The 15,109-nt window shown below is 39.2% G+C and overlaps 2 protein-coding genes across 7 annotated transcripts in view; one reads left to right on the forward strand and one right to left on the reverse strand.

Annotated features, from left to right (window-relative positions):
• Positions 1–5,312, forward strand: part of SLC44A5 (solute carrier family 44 member 5) — a 147,871-nt gene extending 142,559 nt beyond the window's left edge. For 3 of the 6 annotated variants that reach the window (XM_083620944.1, XM_083620948.1, XM_083620945.1), the window contains one exon: positions 399–5,312. In XM_083620944.1, coding sequence (XP_083477070.1) covers positions 399–511 — 113 coding nt within the window. In that variant the 3' untranslated portion in view covers positions 512–5,312. The remainder of the gene's footprint in view (positions 1–398) is intronic. The other 3 variants (XM_083620946.1, XM_083620947.1, XR_014549710.1) reach the window with 2 other exon arrangements.
• Positions 1–15,109, reverse strand: part of LHX8 (LIM homeobox 8) — a 185,899-nt gene that overhangs the window by 142,940 nt on the left and 27,850 nt on the right. The window lies entirely within an intron of this gene.

The raw sequence follows: 15,109 nt of genomic DNA on the forward strand, positions 1-15,109 counted from the left end.
TCACACGGGATGCAATGTTCTTAGGTACAAAGTACTGTTATTACAAGGTGGTCAAGTCCCCAAAGTATGAGATTCACAAGAAATCAGGGCCTTCAGCTTTACTACCAAGCACAGAATAATCACTTTTAATATGTTGCATGTGCAGAAGTGTTAAACTCAATGTTGCTCAACATTGGTTGTGGTCTACCTTCTGTTTATATTAAAAGGTGGGTATTAGCATTTTCGTGGCACCCTGCGACAACACCAGCAACACTAAAATTCAGTTCTCTTGTAACAAGTTTTCTAATGTTGTTTCTTTTCCTCCCTCTGAATCTCTGTCTCTTTCTCTCTCATTTTCATTTCTGTTTGACTGCATGGCTGCTTGCTGCTTTGGCTCCTTTTGATCACTTCACATTCAGGTGAAGACTTGGAAAGGAATGATGGATCTACAGCAAAACCCTACTACATGTCAGCTAGTCTACACCGAATTTTGGGGAAGAAGGAACTGAGTCCTAAGAAGTTAATGGGATAATGTTGTTTTTTTGGTTTTTTTAATGTGAAAATGGCAACAGTGTCCGTTTTAAGATAAAATAAGCAGGATCCATATTATTTAGGCTAAAGAATTTTTTTTTAAGTATAAATGATGCTTGTGGTTAATGAATGATTTGTGTTTGCTTTGTACTATCTAAAAATGAGCAAATGGGCAACATTTAAAACCATTATTTAACAGCTGTGAAACAAGGCCACATCATAGTTTTTATAGAGTGCCTATGGAAAAGTGTAAATGTGAAGCTTTTTTAATATTTAGCTCTTAGTGTTTAATAACTTTTCTAACTCAAGATTTTGCTGTTTGAAATGACAGCCATTTTGATAAAATTTTTATAGGTGTATATTTGTAAAGGATATTCAGGCAATTTTTGAAAGCACTACAGTGATTCCTAATTAGCCATAAACAGATCAAGACTAGTAACCAGCAGGTGGTCCTAAATTTGTAATTATGGTGCTATGGCTGTATTTTTACTGTACATGCTGGTTGACAGCAACTTAAACTGTGATTAAATTGTATTGATGGTTCCCTATGACGAAGAGCAAATTGCTATGTCAGTCTCCCCCACTACAGATGTCACATGCAAGGAGGGGGGGGAGAGATAGATTAGCATCATACTGAGTCATCTCCAAGAATGCAATGAAAAGATTGTTTGAATTGCCTAGAATGAGAGTCATATTATTAAGGATAAACTGTTTTAAAAGGGTCTTGTGCCAGAGATAACATTTTAGGGATAAAATCTAGGCCAAGCAATAGCCTTTTCCATCTGATGCAATATTAAATCTGTGGTGTAATTTTTTAAAAAAATAATTAGTGGCACTGCTTAAGTGTGCCATGGTTTCGTCCTGTGTTGTGTAAAGATTTAGCTCTATTGGAAATACAGTAGGCCCACAGCTTACATGAGGGTTGTGTTATACATAGTCAAAACCCATTAAGTTCAATGATGGGTGGGATTGCCAAAGTATTTTTGCCATGGAACTCAATCCGCTCTTCCCCTTTTAGGTTTTTTAAAAACTTCTTTTTACCGTTCACGTAAAGCTGAATGCACACAAGTTAAATGTGCGTAAGTTGCATCCTTACCCTAATCAGAGAATGAAATCCAACTTGGTAATGTGTTTTCCCCTGTGGAGAAAGCCCTCCTGGACTAGCTAAAAGCCCCAATTGAAGGTTTTGGGTTTTGTGGGGGTTTTTTTGCTTTGCAGCCATCTCGACTGCTGCTAAGTGGACAGAGAAATAGAATGAAATAAGTGTGGCTTAAGTTGCTTTGAGCCCCTCTATTTATATGAACATCCAATTATTTTTCATATGAGGGAAGAAATATGTGTTATGCTAATGAGCATCCTGGCCAATCACTGATTAAAGCAAGAACTACACCTGAGTGTCGTTTGAGAAAACACCAGTGATTGAACATCAGCTCAGTATTCCACATAATAAAGTACAGTTTCGTAATATTGAAAGTGCAGAAACATTGTAGCTCCCATCAGCTGTGGAAGGCAAGTGACCATATTGCTCCATAGACACCAGTGGGAAAGTACTAATTGTGCAAAGATGAGAAACAGATATTAGGTCAAATCTGTGTTGTTATATGTGCTTATTGGTGTAAACTGAGTGAAGAAACTAAACCTCAGAAAATTGAGAGGCTTCATCATGTTTATAGCCTTCGGTTAAGGACTTACTTTAAGGTAACTTCCTTTATTTACCCCTAAACTATATAATAATTGCAGGATTCGGCTGAATTACAATCATGTAATTTCTGCTTTTCTGCTTGTTTTGTTCCAGGGTCATGAGAGGCTTCTGAAATTAGTGTAGCATGTTGTGTTGGTTTTTTAAAAAATACAATATTATTTTGTGCTCTCTAACCCCCTTCAACATAATAGCCCTCCATCATTAAGGCAGGAATGACTGGCTATATTTATGGAGAGCATTCAATGAAAATTCATGCACACAATGACTAGTTATTTGTGGAACAGTGGCCTGTTTCTTCTGCAAGTAATTGAGCATGTCTTGAGCTGACAATCTTAAAACTGGAGTTTTCCCAAATTCACTCAGGTGAACAGTTTGAACTCCACATAGCCATTTCATTTCAGTGACAGACAGGTGTCAACCACCACTCCTTGGCTTATTACAGTGAATCTTGTTACTAAAAGACAAACCCGTCAATGTTTAATATGGCCTGAAGACATTTATTTAACCCCCCCTGTAATTTTACCTGCAAGCAAAGACTTGTTTCAAGGTGAATATATTTTGGATTAGGATGCTTAAATCCTAGATGACTAGACAACTGGAATACATTCGATTAATTTACTATGCACTCAGTTATGTGCACACTTTCCAAGGCATGTGATCTATTTTCATTCCAGACGAATATAGGCATGGGGTTAGATCCAGGGGGAAGTCAGATAAAGGGTGATGGTAGTAGAAACTGGCTTTCCCGCCCACTCCTCAACCAAGGAACTCCACCCATCCTCCTAAAAGCCTCTCAAGTGTCAGTGGACCCTGCTGAATGGTGTGGTCTATAAGGAGAAACAGGGACTCCTTGAAAGCCATTTCACAAGCAAAGCGTCCACCTGTGGGATGTGCCTCAACTTGATTTTCAGAGATCTCCTCCATGCTGCAGCCCACCCCATTCACCAGGGTCTTCCTTTAGGAATGATGGAGGAGGAGGAGCCAGAAAGGTCAGCTTCTGCCAGCCCCCGTTCTGCAGGCTGGTCCAACTAATAATATGTACTGTAGTTCCTAAGTCTCAGATGCAATAGGAAGCAGGAAACAGGTATATTCTTGAATTATTGATCATTTGCATACTATCAATGTCATCCATTACTGGATGACCAAAATATAATGTCCCAAATACTGCTATAAGTTAATAAGCAATTGGTTATTGATAGCAACTGGAGGTCCTGGAAGCAAATGTGTGTTGCCATCAAAAGATGTTGTATCGAGACACTTGGGAAGCCCTGAGATCAGCATCTCTGTGCAAATTGGGGATGAGCATGAATCTGCATTGGCAGACGGCTGCTTATGCAAAAAACATCAATTGTGCTAAATCAGGCCAATAGTGTACTTACTCTGGTCTTACTGCTTTTGAAATTAATACACTAATTCCAATTGATCTCAATCAATTAGGCAAGACACTAGCCTGATTTTCAGGTTTGACATACCAGGATATATTTCAGTGTCAGTATGCCTAAAGTTGTGTCCAAGATCTTAAGATGCAACCCAAGTTACAGCTTTAATCTGGAAGCTTTGTAAACTGCACCTCCACATATGTTTAGGATATGTGTCCGAAGTGTCAAATGTTTTTGAGGGGAACATCCTAGAGCCATTTTATCAATTAAGCAACTAAGAAAACTGTGAAAATGCAAAGCAATAGCACTGAAATTTGGCATTCATGCATTCATCTGAAATATCTGCTAAATTGTTGCAAAGAGAAAACTTGGTATACAAAATTCCTGAATATCTTTCTCGGAAATGAATGTGCAAACTAGGGAATAATTTATTTTTTGAAAGATAAATACTTTTGAACTTGATTGATGTGTTTCTTAATCCTTGGGCCAAATCCTGCTGTTTATTATAATGTCAGTTTTATGCATAACGTGCTTTAACATAAAAGCTAAAGCTTGATTAAAATGCACTTCCTCGCTTTTGAGTATTGGGCAAATCATTTCGAGGTGAGATGATTAAATTTTTAAAAAGGCTTTGATCCTGCACCCATTCATGTCAAAGGAAGGCAAATGTCTCATTGACTGAACTGGTGCAGCATCTGGCCGACGCAATGAAAAAGGGCTGATTACGTTATTGCACCAGCGTTTAGAGCATAGTAAACGCCAAACCATCCAGTATAGAAAATACACTGAGGATTTTGCTGTTGTGCACGAAAAAGGTCAGCAGGTGGCAGAATTGCTTTTGTATTACATTGGTTTGATTGTTTGCTCTTTGACATTCTTCCTCCTAGTGGAAGATTTAGAAAGTCATGATGGCTCTGCTGAAAGACCTTATTACATGAGTAAATCTCTGCTGAAGATTCTGAACAAGCAGAACATGCAAACCAAGAGACAATAGGAAATGCCCAGTGTCCTAAACCACGCAATCATGTTTCGTTTGATGCATTGTTTCTTCGATACGGTATTGATTGTCAGCTATCATTTGCGCATGTTTTATACCAAAGCTATTGTAGATGTGAAGCCATCAAAAGTTTGTAATGGCATTGTGTGTGTGTGTGTGGTTTGTTTGTTTGTTTTTAAATCCAACAACAAAAACCATGGGAGCATTTTTTTATACTGAGATTTTTAAAATTATTTTTATTCTCTCCCCCCCGCCCCCATTTTGCCTTTAATTCTTGTGGCTTGGGTATTTGAAATGAAAGATTGTTAAAATGTCTGGCTGCTTTTTCTGTTTTGTTTTTTTAAAAAAGAAAATATGTGAAAATATGTTTTACTGTTGCGGATTTTGCTCTGAGCGAGTGAAGAGATTTCTTAAAAAGTGAAAAGGTCCTTTTCCATTTAGGTGGTCATGGAATACGTTGCTGTCTCTTGATTGCATTTAGAGCCTTGCCAGTCTCCTAGCCTGTACAGCTGTGTGCTCTATGACAAAGTGCCTTACTGGCTAATAATATTAACTAGCTTATGTTTTGAAGTTTACAAGCGCCAATTGAAACACAGAGCTACTAACTGCTTGACGAAATAAACAAAACTGTCTTTCAGCTTACTTGAAATGTATTGATACGAATCTGTTCCTTTGCCCCTGTGTGAAATATTTGCAGTATCTACATTTTCCTACTATCATCTCCCCCCCCCCCAAAAAAAAAACAGCAGAGAGTGGTATTTTTTAGAGAATTGCTTAGGGACATTTGGGTTTCTAATGCTTAGCTTTATCTGTGTCGAATGTATGCTGCAAGAAACCTTTAAGCAAGGCCTAGCTTACAGAACTCTTTTTAGAGGAACTATCCGTGTATATGTTTGGTGCATGGGACCCTGGTGCACTGGTTCCATGCATCCATTCCTCATACTCAGCCTGTGCTAACCTTCAGCTTCGACAGGTGATGTGGTCCCCATGTAGGAAACATATGCAAAATTTTGAACTATGTGATACCCCCTCCCCCAGAACTTCCCACTCTCCCAGTTTAAAGATGTTTGAGAATAGGGTTGCCAACTGTCCTTTGTACCTGTGCCTTTTTAACAGCAGCCTGGCTGTGGCTTGTTGGAATGATCAGATGATAATTTCTCTCTCTCCATACTGTTAAATGCTTCAGCTGTTAATTCCTGCATATTGAGCTGCTGTTAAAAACACAACTCCAGAGATTACCTGAAAAGCTGCCAAACTGATGCAGAGCAACCCTAAGTACCTGATGTAGGTTTACATATTCCTGGAGTTAATGGGGAATTATTATTATTTTTCTTCTTGCTGGCCTTGTGTTTTCAGAATATTTCTTTTCTGATTCTAGTGGTGGTGAAATAACCACTCTGCAGTTTCTACAATTAACATTATGCTGTCAGTGGTGTAAGTCCTGACAGAGCTGCTTCTTAAGCAGATGTGGTATGTATGTCCCTTTGGGCATGGAAATGTCTTTCCCCCCCTCACAATAATAGCTACAGTTAATAACAACTGTAGCATATAAGCCCTCCTAACATAAGATAACAGTGGCATGCCAACCATAGCTATGGTGCAAAAAGTGCTTGTGTATCTTAGGCCCAAGGGGAGAGAGTAGACAACTTAGGGAGTAAATATTGAAATTCTTTGTCCAAATTAGTCACTTCTGTAACACCCTTAACACTAAAGGAGGGGAGAAAGCTTTCAGGACTGCAGCTTCACAACACCCCAGTCTTAAATGCATTTGCTTGTCTGTAAGTTCCATTGATTTCAAGTAAGTGTGTCTACAATTGGAGAGTTTAAATACTGGACCAGATATAAAATTGGCTTTATCAAAGTAAGAGAAATGGGACCAGGGTTTAATTTTTAGAGCTTTTCTTACAGGGACTCGCACCTTCATAGAAGGTGGTTAGCTAGTCAGGGCTGTACCACACACCTGTGTCAATTCTTTAAAGAACTACACCCCTACTATTTAAATTAGAAGAAATGGGAATGAAAAGATGCATACTACACTTGTGTAAAGTGTTTATTGCTTTGTTGACTAGTGTGAAATGGATGCTTTGTTTTTAGACTCTTGCTAAGATGTTATTTTATAAAACGACTCTTAATTTTATAACTTTTGATACTGAATTATTGCTTCCCTTGTAAAATGTTGGTAATTTGCACTTCACAGTATTAAAACTTAAGAACATAATGGCTTCTTCAGTTTTTGAAATGTATGGCTAATGGTACTAATATTGATCATTCATGCAGTCTGTTTGTTTGTAAAAAAAAAAAAGGGCCTATCAGCATCAGAAATATGTATTCATAAATTGCATGGTGGCCAATGAAAGACCTTGTTGTCAGTTTCCCCTGTGATCACATTTCTACTTTAAATGTGATTTTAGAGACTGTCTGTTCTTCTCCCTTTTTTGTTTTTTGTGCCCGAACCAAATTAACATGAGCACACGGCCACCTGAGCTCTAAAATCTTTTTGCTTCTGCTGTGCAGAAATATTAGGGACATATTGTTGAAAATATCTTTTCAGAACTAAAATGTTTAATATTTAACACAATTTGTTGTTCCTTATTGTTTTACAGCTCTTGAGGTTCTAATAAAGATTTAGATAAAGAAAAAGCACCTTTCTGTTTTTGTTCCTTCTTAGGTGGCGAAGAGTCATAGCTTAGTAGTAGAGCAGGCAAAAGTAGTAGATTGCCAGGTTCAATCCCTGACATCTTTAGGGAGAGAACCCTGACTCAAAAGTGTAGAAAGCCGCTGCCAGTCAGCATAGACGATCCTGAACTACATGGACCAATGACCTGACTCTGTATAAGGCAGCTTCCTCTGTTTTTGTGTACCATAATTTTGAAAGGGTTCTCATTGTGTTACTGTTGTGCATAACCCCATTCTCATCACTTCACTGAAGCACAGAAGGATAGATTTTGATATTCATGTACTCAAAAGTATACGCAAGTATTAGGGCAAAACATTCCTAATTTCACATATACATTAATGCAGTCCAAACTAGCAGTGAATATCCAAGAACAAAACCTTGCGGTGATAGTGGATAGCTCAGTGAAAATGTCAGCCAGGTAAGCAGCAGCTGTGAAAAGGGTAGGATAGGCAGGGTTTTTCTTATGCTGTGGATAATTTAAAAATAAAACAGGCTTATGCCAATGTTAACAAACTTGAAGTCTCCTTGCCATTTTCCCTATTTCCCCTCACCTCAAAATTTGCTTTTATAGAGGAAAGGGGCCCATAAGGAGTGACTTGCACACAGTAACTAAAATATTTTAACACTTAGCTGAGCTTCAAATCTTCCTCTAGTCACGCAAACAACTTGAGGAGTGGCGGATTCACTGTCAATTGAGCAACACAATCTGTTAGATAATATGTGCTCTGCATTAGGCTGTGGCCAGAGAGATTATAGGTGTAATTAGATACTTCTGCACAATTATTTCTAACTGTAATGGCAGCCTCACATAGACCACACTGAGGTACCTTGAGGTTACCAACACATGGGCTACAGTGCTCAGTGAACCCAATAGAACTGATAAAATGCACTCCTAGCCACAGAGGACTCTTGGGAATCTAGTGACAAGGATGTATCTATATGTCTTCAGGGGCCAGGCAAAAGCTTTGCAGTGTAACCAAGTCTTTGGCCTTTTTTAGAAGTGGGTGGGATGTTTTCAAAACAACTACGTGGGATCTAATGTCTATTTTGTTTGGTAATAAGTTGCTTTGGGTTACCTTGACCAAGATAAAGCAACTGACAAATTTAATAAATAAAATAAATTTCAATCAGCAGTGATGCAAAGCTTGTTCAAATGTAGCAACCCCTTCCACCTTTTCCTTCAACCCCAACCCATTCTGTATTGCAACATCGGACCTCAGCACTGCATAATTCAGTGTTAATTATAGTTCTGAAAAAAGACACTGAAATTACTAGAAAGTGATCCAAGGATCATCCTAAGGAAAGTAATGGGCCTTGTTTACACTGGAGAGTTGCGGGATATTTCTGTTTTGAAAACATTTTTTAAAATAAAAAAATTAACAGAAATGTATAATAGAGATTTAGATGTTGTTAAGACCTGTTCATATTCAAGCAGGAAGAAAGTAGATGGTGCTGAGATTCTTTCATATTCCATGATCTTTACTCAGAAACAGATAAAAGAAATAGTATTAAAGAACTATCACATGCATTGCTATTTGCTTGGAAATTCTTAACTAGGTGTACTTTTTTTGAAAGTAGAGAAATCATTTCTTTATCCTGCAACACACCTGGAAAACTTCAGAACACTGTAATAATTATTAACATATAATTGAACAACAATATATAATCCATCACCGCTAAATTCATCATCTCAGACTAAGGCAAAGAATGCATTTGTAATCTAAAAGTAAAAGGGTTGCTGAAAGTCCAAGACCTTTCATGTTCACTCCGTATGCACAGAGTTATTTTTAATTAAATCTGGATTTCTTAAACTACTCCAGCATTTTCTTGCGTCACATGCTACCTCTGAGAATGGACTGCAGTTATTGATTATTGTGTCTCTGCTCAGTTGCGAGACATAACTTATTGCAAACCTGCTTTCTTTCTCCTCTTTAAGGCATGCTCATAAACGGACACTCTGTGATTGATGTGTTTTATGTAGCTCATAGTTTTCTTAACTTTCAAATTACATTTAAATCTACAGTTGGCTGGATGCCATAGAAATCTTAATCCATCTCCAGATGAATTTTAAAACCAGGGCTCATTCTCTCTCTTATTCTGTGTCTGCATCATAGATGTCATGGTCTCTAAACTTGGTGTCATGTTCCTCCTGCAGTTGGTTCTCCTGTTTTTAAGCATAGGTCAAGCTGAATTATTCGCTCTCCCCCACAGGTGGGTGGGGTGAGGAATATTACTCCAAGCAGAAGTCTGTATCCCTTGAGGAAAGGGCAACAACTGAGATATGGAAGGAAGACGGGAATAGTATCTGTGAGGATATACATGCACTAGTAGCAATTTTTCTGCACACAGGAAAAATACATTGGGCATATTTGAAGGGGATGAGTCTGGGACAGCAAAGGGATGTCATAATTTTTTAGCAAGTTAGAAGAGTTGATAATACCAGGAAGATCTAAGCAGGGGGTGTCAATACATTGTGGGTTCTTTCCTCGCCCCTCCCTCCACCGAAATTAGGCTTGAAAGAAGCACCCTGCGGTAGCCAACAGAAGAGATTGAGGGGGGCGGTTGCCCACAACTGCTTCTCTCATGTGAAAATAAATCAAAAAAGTTTGACAATGCCTAAAGAGAAAGACCAAAGGGAAGTCTAGGCAACAGCATGCCCAGTTCAAGGGAGCAGAAATATACTCTGTTCAGTCTTGAGATAGGTTAGTTGCAGAAACAGTTCCTTCACTATTAGGTAGTATCATATCAAATGGAAATAAATTAGACCAGCGCACACTGACACAAACAAAACTGGGTCTGGCAATTCCTATTCTAAGAGAACAAGGGAGGTGTTCATGGTGAGTTCCGGCACCTCTTTCTCAAGAAAAATAGCACAGTGCCTTCCTATTCTCAAAAGCCCTGACCACTGGACACACTAGCAGGGGCTGATGGGAGTTGAATTGCAACCGTGTCTGGAAGACCAGTCTCCCCCCTCCCTGCAGTACAAGTTGCTTATGGCTCCAACTCAGCTTGTTTTCCCTGAGTGCAACCCTTTTGTCTTTTGTTCAATAGCTGGGCAAAAGGAAACGCAGCCTGTCACACCCGGGAATTTTTCACTAGTAAATCACTATTAAAAGAGACACATACAGCACATTCTCTTTTTGCCTTGCCATGAACTCCACCACGTGCCACTTGTACATTCATTGCTGGTTTATTGTAGAAAACGGCTCTGTAAATGCATGTTTCCCCCAGAGCTGACAGATGTGTTGCTTTCAGGGGATGTAAGGAGAGGAAAGGGAAGGATTGTTTTCTTCCCTGGGCCACAATGTTTCTGGTTGCCATCATCTGCTACACGTCTGACCAAATCAATTTCCTCCCTCAGTTCAATTTTCATGTCATCCTATCCGAAGGTCTCGTTTCTGTTGGTTTGGCTGGGATGGGAGAGTGATCTATTTTCATTTTGCTGCCTGAAACTCTTTTTTGTTCTTTGTGTGATTATTGTTATGATTGAAAGAAAGGGGAGGAGGGAACGACCACTGGAATGGAAAGGCAGCATCAGGAAAGCTCTCTTGCTCACTAGAGGCTCCCAGAGGTCATGGAATACCTTTGGGATGGCACCTCTTACTGGAAACCAAGGAGGTATCACCCACCAACCTCCACGACAGACTCAGCCTGTGAACTGATAGGCAGATTCTTTGGTCAGGCTCTTAAACCTTGACCAAGTTGGGCTTCCCAATTTTATTTTTCTTTCATTCCCACCCCCACCCCCTTTCCCTGTCCTTCAGACATATTCCCTTCAGAATCAGACAGACAGGTAAGCTGCCTGGGACAGGGGCATAGGAATCCTTCTGTCACTGGGGATTTTCCCGCTCTTTTTTTCTGAAGCCAATAGGATAGCAGGATCAGAATGTTCCTCATTAGGGAGTTTCTTCTGTCCCCAAAGCCCTGAAGAGGTCCAGGGGAGACCACAGCTGCTGCTGCTACTGCTGCTGCTGTTGTTACCTCAGGAGTTCATGAGGATTTTTAAAGGTTTTTCTTAGGGGCTGAGCCTGTAATTTTTATATAAGCGAGCATTTCCAAAGGCATCAGCAGTTATCCTGAATTAGTGCTTCTAAACATCAACAGTTTTTAAGAATTATTACAAGAAATAAAATTACCTCATGAATCTGAGGAGTTTTAAGTATTCCCTTAAAGGATGGCTCTGTAGCTACCACAGTAGATACAACTATAAGATTAGTTCATCCCTTCTCAAATCTCATGAAGCTTCTGCCTTAACTGGCTGTGCCTCATTTTATCTGTGTTTTCACTTCATGACCTAAGGAACTCCTAGAAAACGCACATCAGTAGGGCTTTGTTCTCCATTCAGTTTATGTAACCTAACTAAGGCTTGCACTTGATGATGGATGCAAACTTATTCTGTGCTTTCCCCCCTGCCTTTATTTTAGCAATTCAGTAAATAAATGTTGAATTTATTTTTTTTAGTATATATGACAAAAGGATGCTTCTTTTTCTATTATCTAATGAAAAGAAATATAATTTTAATTTCCTAAAATTTATATACTACTTGATTGTAGAAAAAACCCTCAAAGTAGTTTGCAAAAAAAGCTAAAACAATAAAATTATCACTAAAAAATTACAACCATAAAGCATACAAAAATTCAAAACCACTATAGAATTTACTAAAACAAATTAGAACTCATTAAGATTTTCTAAACATCTGGGTAAGCCTCTAACCCTTCTAATAGTCTCTTTTTAAAAAGCAGCTCAAATGTAAGGAGCGCAAGGGAGCACAGGTGCTACAGGGATGGCAATATCCCTTCCACAAAAGTCTGAATTTTTTTTTACCTTACTAGAGAAGCTTATGCCACAGATAACTGGCTGATTTCAAGGCATTCAGGAAAGTCATTGTCCACACTTGTTGGTAAACTTGTTTTTCCTTGGATCTCAAACTACTGAGCAGGTATCTCTCTTAACTGAAGATTTAGATTGTGAATCTCCCCAGGGAACATTCACTTTACTTTCTTAGTTTTCTTGAAAGCAAACACATGGAAAGCATCAAGACGACAGTGGAGGCTCTTTTGGCAAGAGAAATCTGTAGCTTTTGTGGATCTCATGTACATGTATACTAATAATTTTTCCCAACTTCAGAAGCTGTGCCGAGAACTCAGATGGCTTTCTGGGGGGCAATTGCCATGAACAAAAGCCCCTTCCACCCCAGAGGGTTTTCTAACAAAGCTGATTGCCTATGTATCAACTCACCTGCATCTGTGGTTGATTCACAGCAATTTCTATTTACCTAACCATTACAAGTGGTTTTAATTTCAACTGGAGCTCAAGAGTTTCCAAGTGACCCTACAACGTATTATGTGTGGGTTTTTCATTAAAGGTGTGGAATATTTTTCAGGTTCCATGCTGCTTTTTCCAAGAACAACGAAGGACTTCACATGGGATCTTATACAACTACAATGTTATGAGAAGACAACGTAACTATCCTCTGTGCCATTTCATTTACTTTGATTCTAAAATTCACCAGAGTGCATTTTAGATATGGGCAGTGGGCATTTCCTTCATCTGGAGGAAAGTCTGTTTGTGTCTTCAGCCACCTTCAAGGTGACCGTGTATTTCTCCAGATTTTGGTAGGATTCAGGGTCCAGTGGGCTATCCTTAACAGGAGCCTTTTGAACTGATAGCTTAGAGGCTCGACAGTTGGGATACTCCAAGTGTACAGGCCCTGCCCACCTGTCAATTCTGGCCCACAAGTCAGATCCTGATAAGGATTTAGCTGTTGTGGCAAAATGATTCCCCATCCCTGCTCCAGATAGACAGGTATACATACACCACTTCTATGAAAAGTTAGCTGCAGCAGCACGATATGATGATAATTGGAATATCCACTAGACCAAGGACAAGTTTACAGTCGGGAATTCTTTAGCCAGGCTCCTAAGCTTTTTAACAGATGAAAAATAGTGCAATGCTTCTTGGCAACTTGATTTCGGAAAATATTTTGATGTGCTGAAGTCAGAAACACAATTTTTCTCAAGATACATAATATAAGTAACCCAATCCTTACATTGTAAGTATTGTGACAAACCTTACAATAAGGAACAGGGCTTATGCTAGCACTGGAGTCTACGGACGGACCCCTGAGCATATTAATAACAAAGTTGTATTCAGCTGCGATAAAATTACATTGACTCTGCTTAGAGATTGAAAAGTCCTATGGAGAACATAATTTAAAATTGCAAACATAGAATGCACAAGTTCAGTATGCACTATTGGAATCGGGAATTCACATGTCCTTGAAGTCATAATCTTGAACTTTTTTAATATAGATGTACATTTTCAATAACAAAGATAGAACGAAGAGAAACAGATGGACTAGTCCAATATATTGTCAGCAGGGATGGTCACTGACATAACAAACGTTTCTGGAAATATAAAGTTGAATATTACTAGTATTAGTTGTTTTGTTTTGTTTTTTAAACCTACACTGGAGCCCAATAAATAAGCGTAATAAAAAAGGAATCTCTCTTAAGCCCTTAAAGTTTTATTTCTCAGGTGTCTTAATTATGCAATATGCTGAGTTTTCCAGTGTCTGAAGTGCATGGACAAGGTCACAGTCTTTCATGGCTATATTTTGTTGAGCTTTTAATATTCACATAAGTCCTGAAAGGAGATTGGGGAATGAAAACTTAGAATTTCAGAAAGAAAATGTGGGGATTCTGTACATGATAAAAGACTATGGCATGCTGGGCCTTTGATCTGATTGCACATGTCTCTTCTTACACTCTGAGAAACAAGGCAGGAGAGAGGGGAAGCTGCCTTATACTGAGCCAGGCTATTGGTCCATCTAGCTCAGTATGGTTTCCACTGACTGGCAGCAGCTCTCCAGAGTTTCAGGCGGGAGTCTCTCCCAGCCTCCACCTTGGCATTGAATCTGGGACCTTCTGCATGCAAAGCAGATTCTCGGCTGCTGAGCTACAAGCCCTTCACACGACTCGCCCTAGCCCATGATTTCTGGGGTTGGCTGTCCTGTTTTTGCATATACACTGAACCCTTGGATTCAAACCCACATGCAAGATGTGACCATGCTGTATTTACAAACCATTTTGGCATTATATAAATTAATAGACAGTCAAGTTTGGCCATTGTGGCAATCAGAATATTGGATTTTATGCAGCAGGAGTTGTCTTACGTTCTCTGCTTAAGAGTGTGTGGTGAATCTCTTAGAGCAAGTTAGATACTTAAGCTTATCACATATGTTAGGTGAAATGAGGGCTGTTGCTTTGGGGAAAGGGCCATAGCTCAGTGGTAGAACATCTGCTTTGCATGTCCCAGGTTCAATCCCTGGTCTCTCTAGGTATGGCTGGGAAAGATTCCCTGCCTGAAAGCCTCTGCCGGTCAGTGTTGACAATACTGAGCTATGGTCTGACTCAGGCTAAGGCAGCTTCCTTTCCCCCTCCCCTATATTACAAGTTGTTCTTTGAACACGGTACATTTACTGTTTAGATTTCCATAGCAAATGCTGCATTTCTACATCTCTCACTTGAACCTACTGAAAACAGGAGGGATGGTGTGTGTGTGTGTGTGTGTGTGTGTGTGTGTGTGTGTAGTTGCTTGTTTCTTTTGCCTTTAGCAAAAGTACATCACATGCAGTTTGAATTACGTTTCCAATGATATTTTGTAAGCTAATGGTTTTTTTGGCTGACCTGCTGACTTGAATACAAACGCTCCAAATGTTGGCTGTGCAGATTTGATAGAAGAGCTCGTGCCTTCAGAGCAACACTTTAATTTAAACCAGAAATATATGTATTTAACTTTGCTAACATGCACTCCTTAAGCAACATGCTCAAAGTTGATCTAGT

This window comes from Podarcis filfolensis (assembly GCF_964270895.1).
Source record: "Podarcis filfolensis genome assembly, chromosome: 6".
NCBI classification, from domain to species: Eukaryota; Metazoa; Chordata; class Lepidosauria; order Squamata; family Lacertidae; genus Podarcis; species Podarcis filfolensis.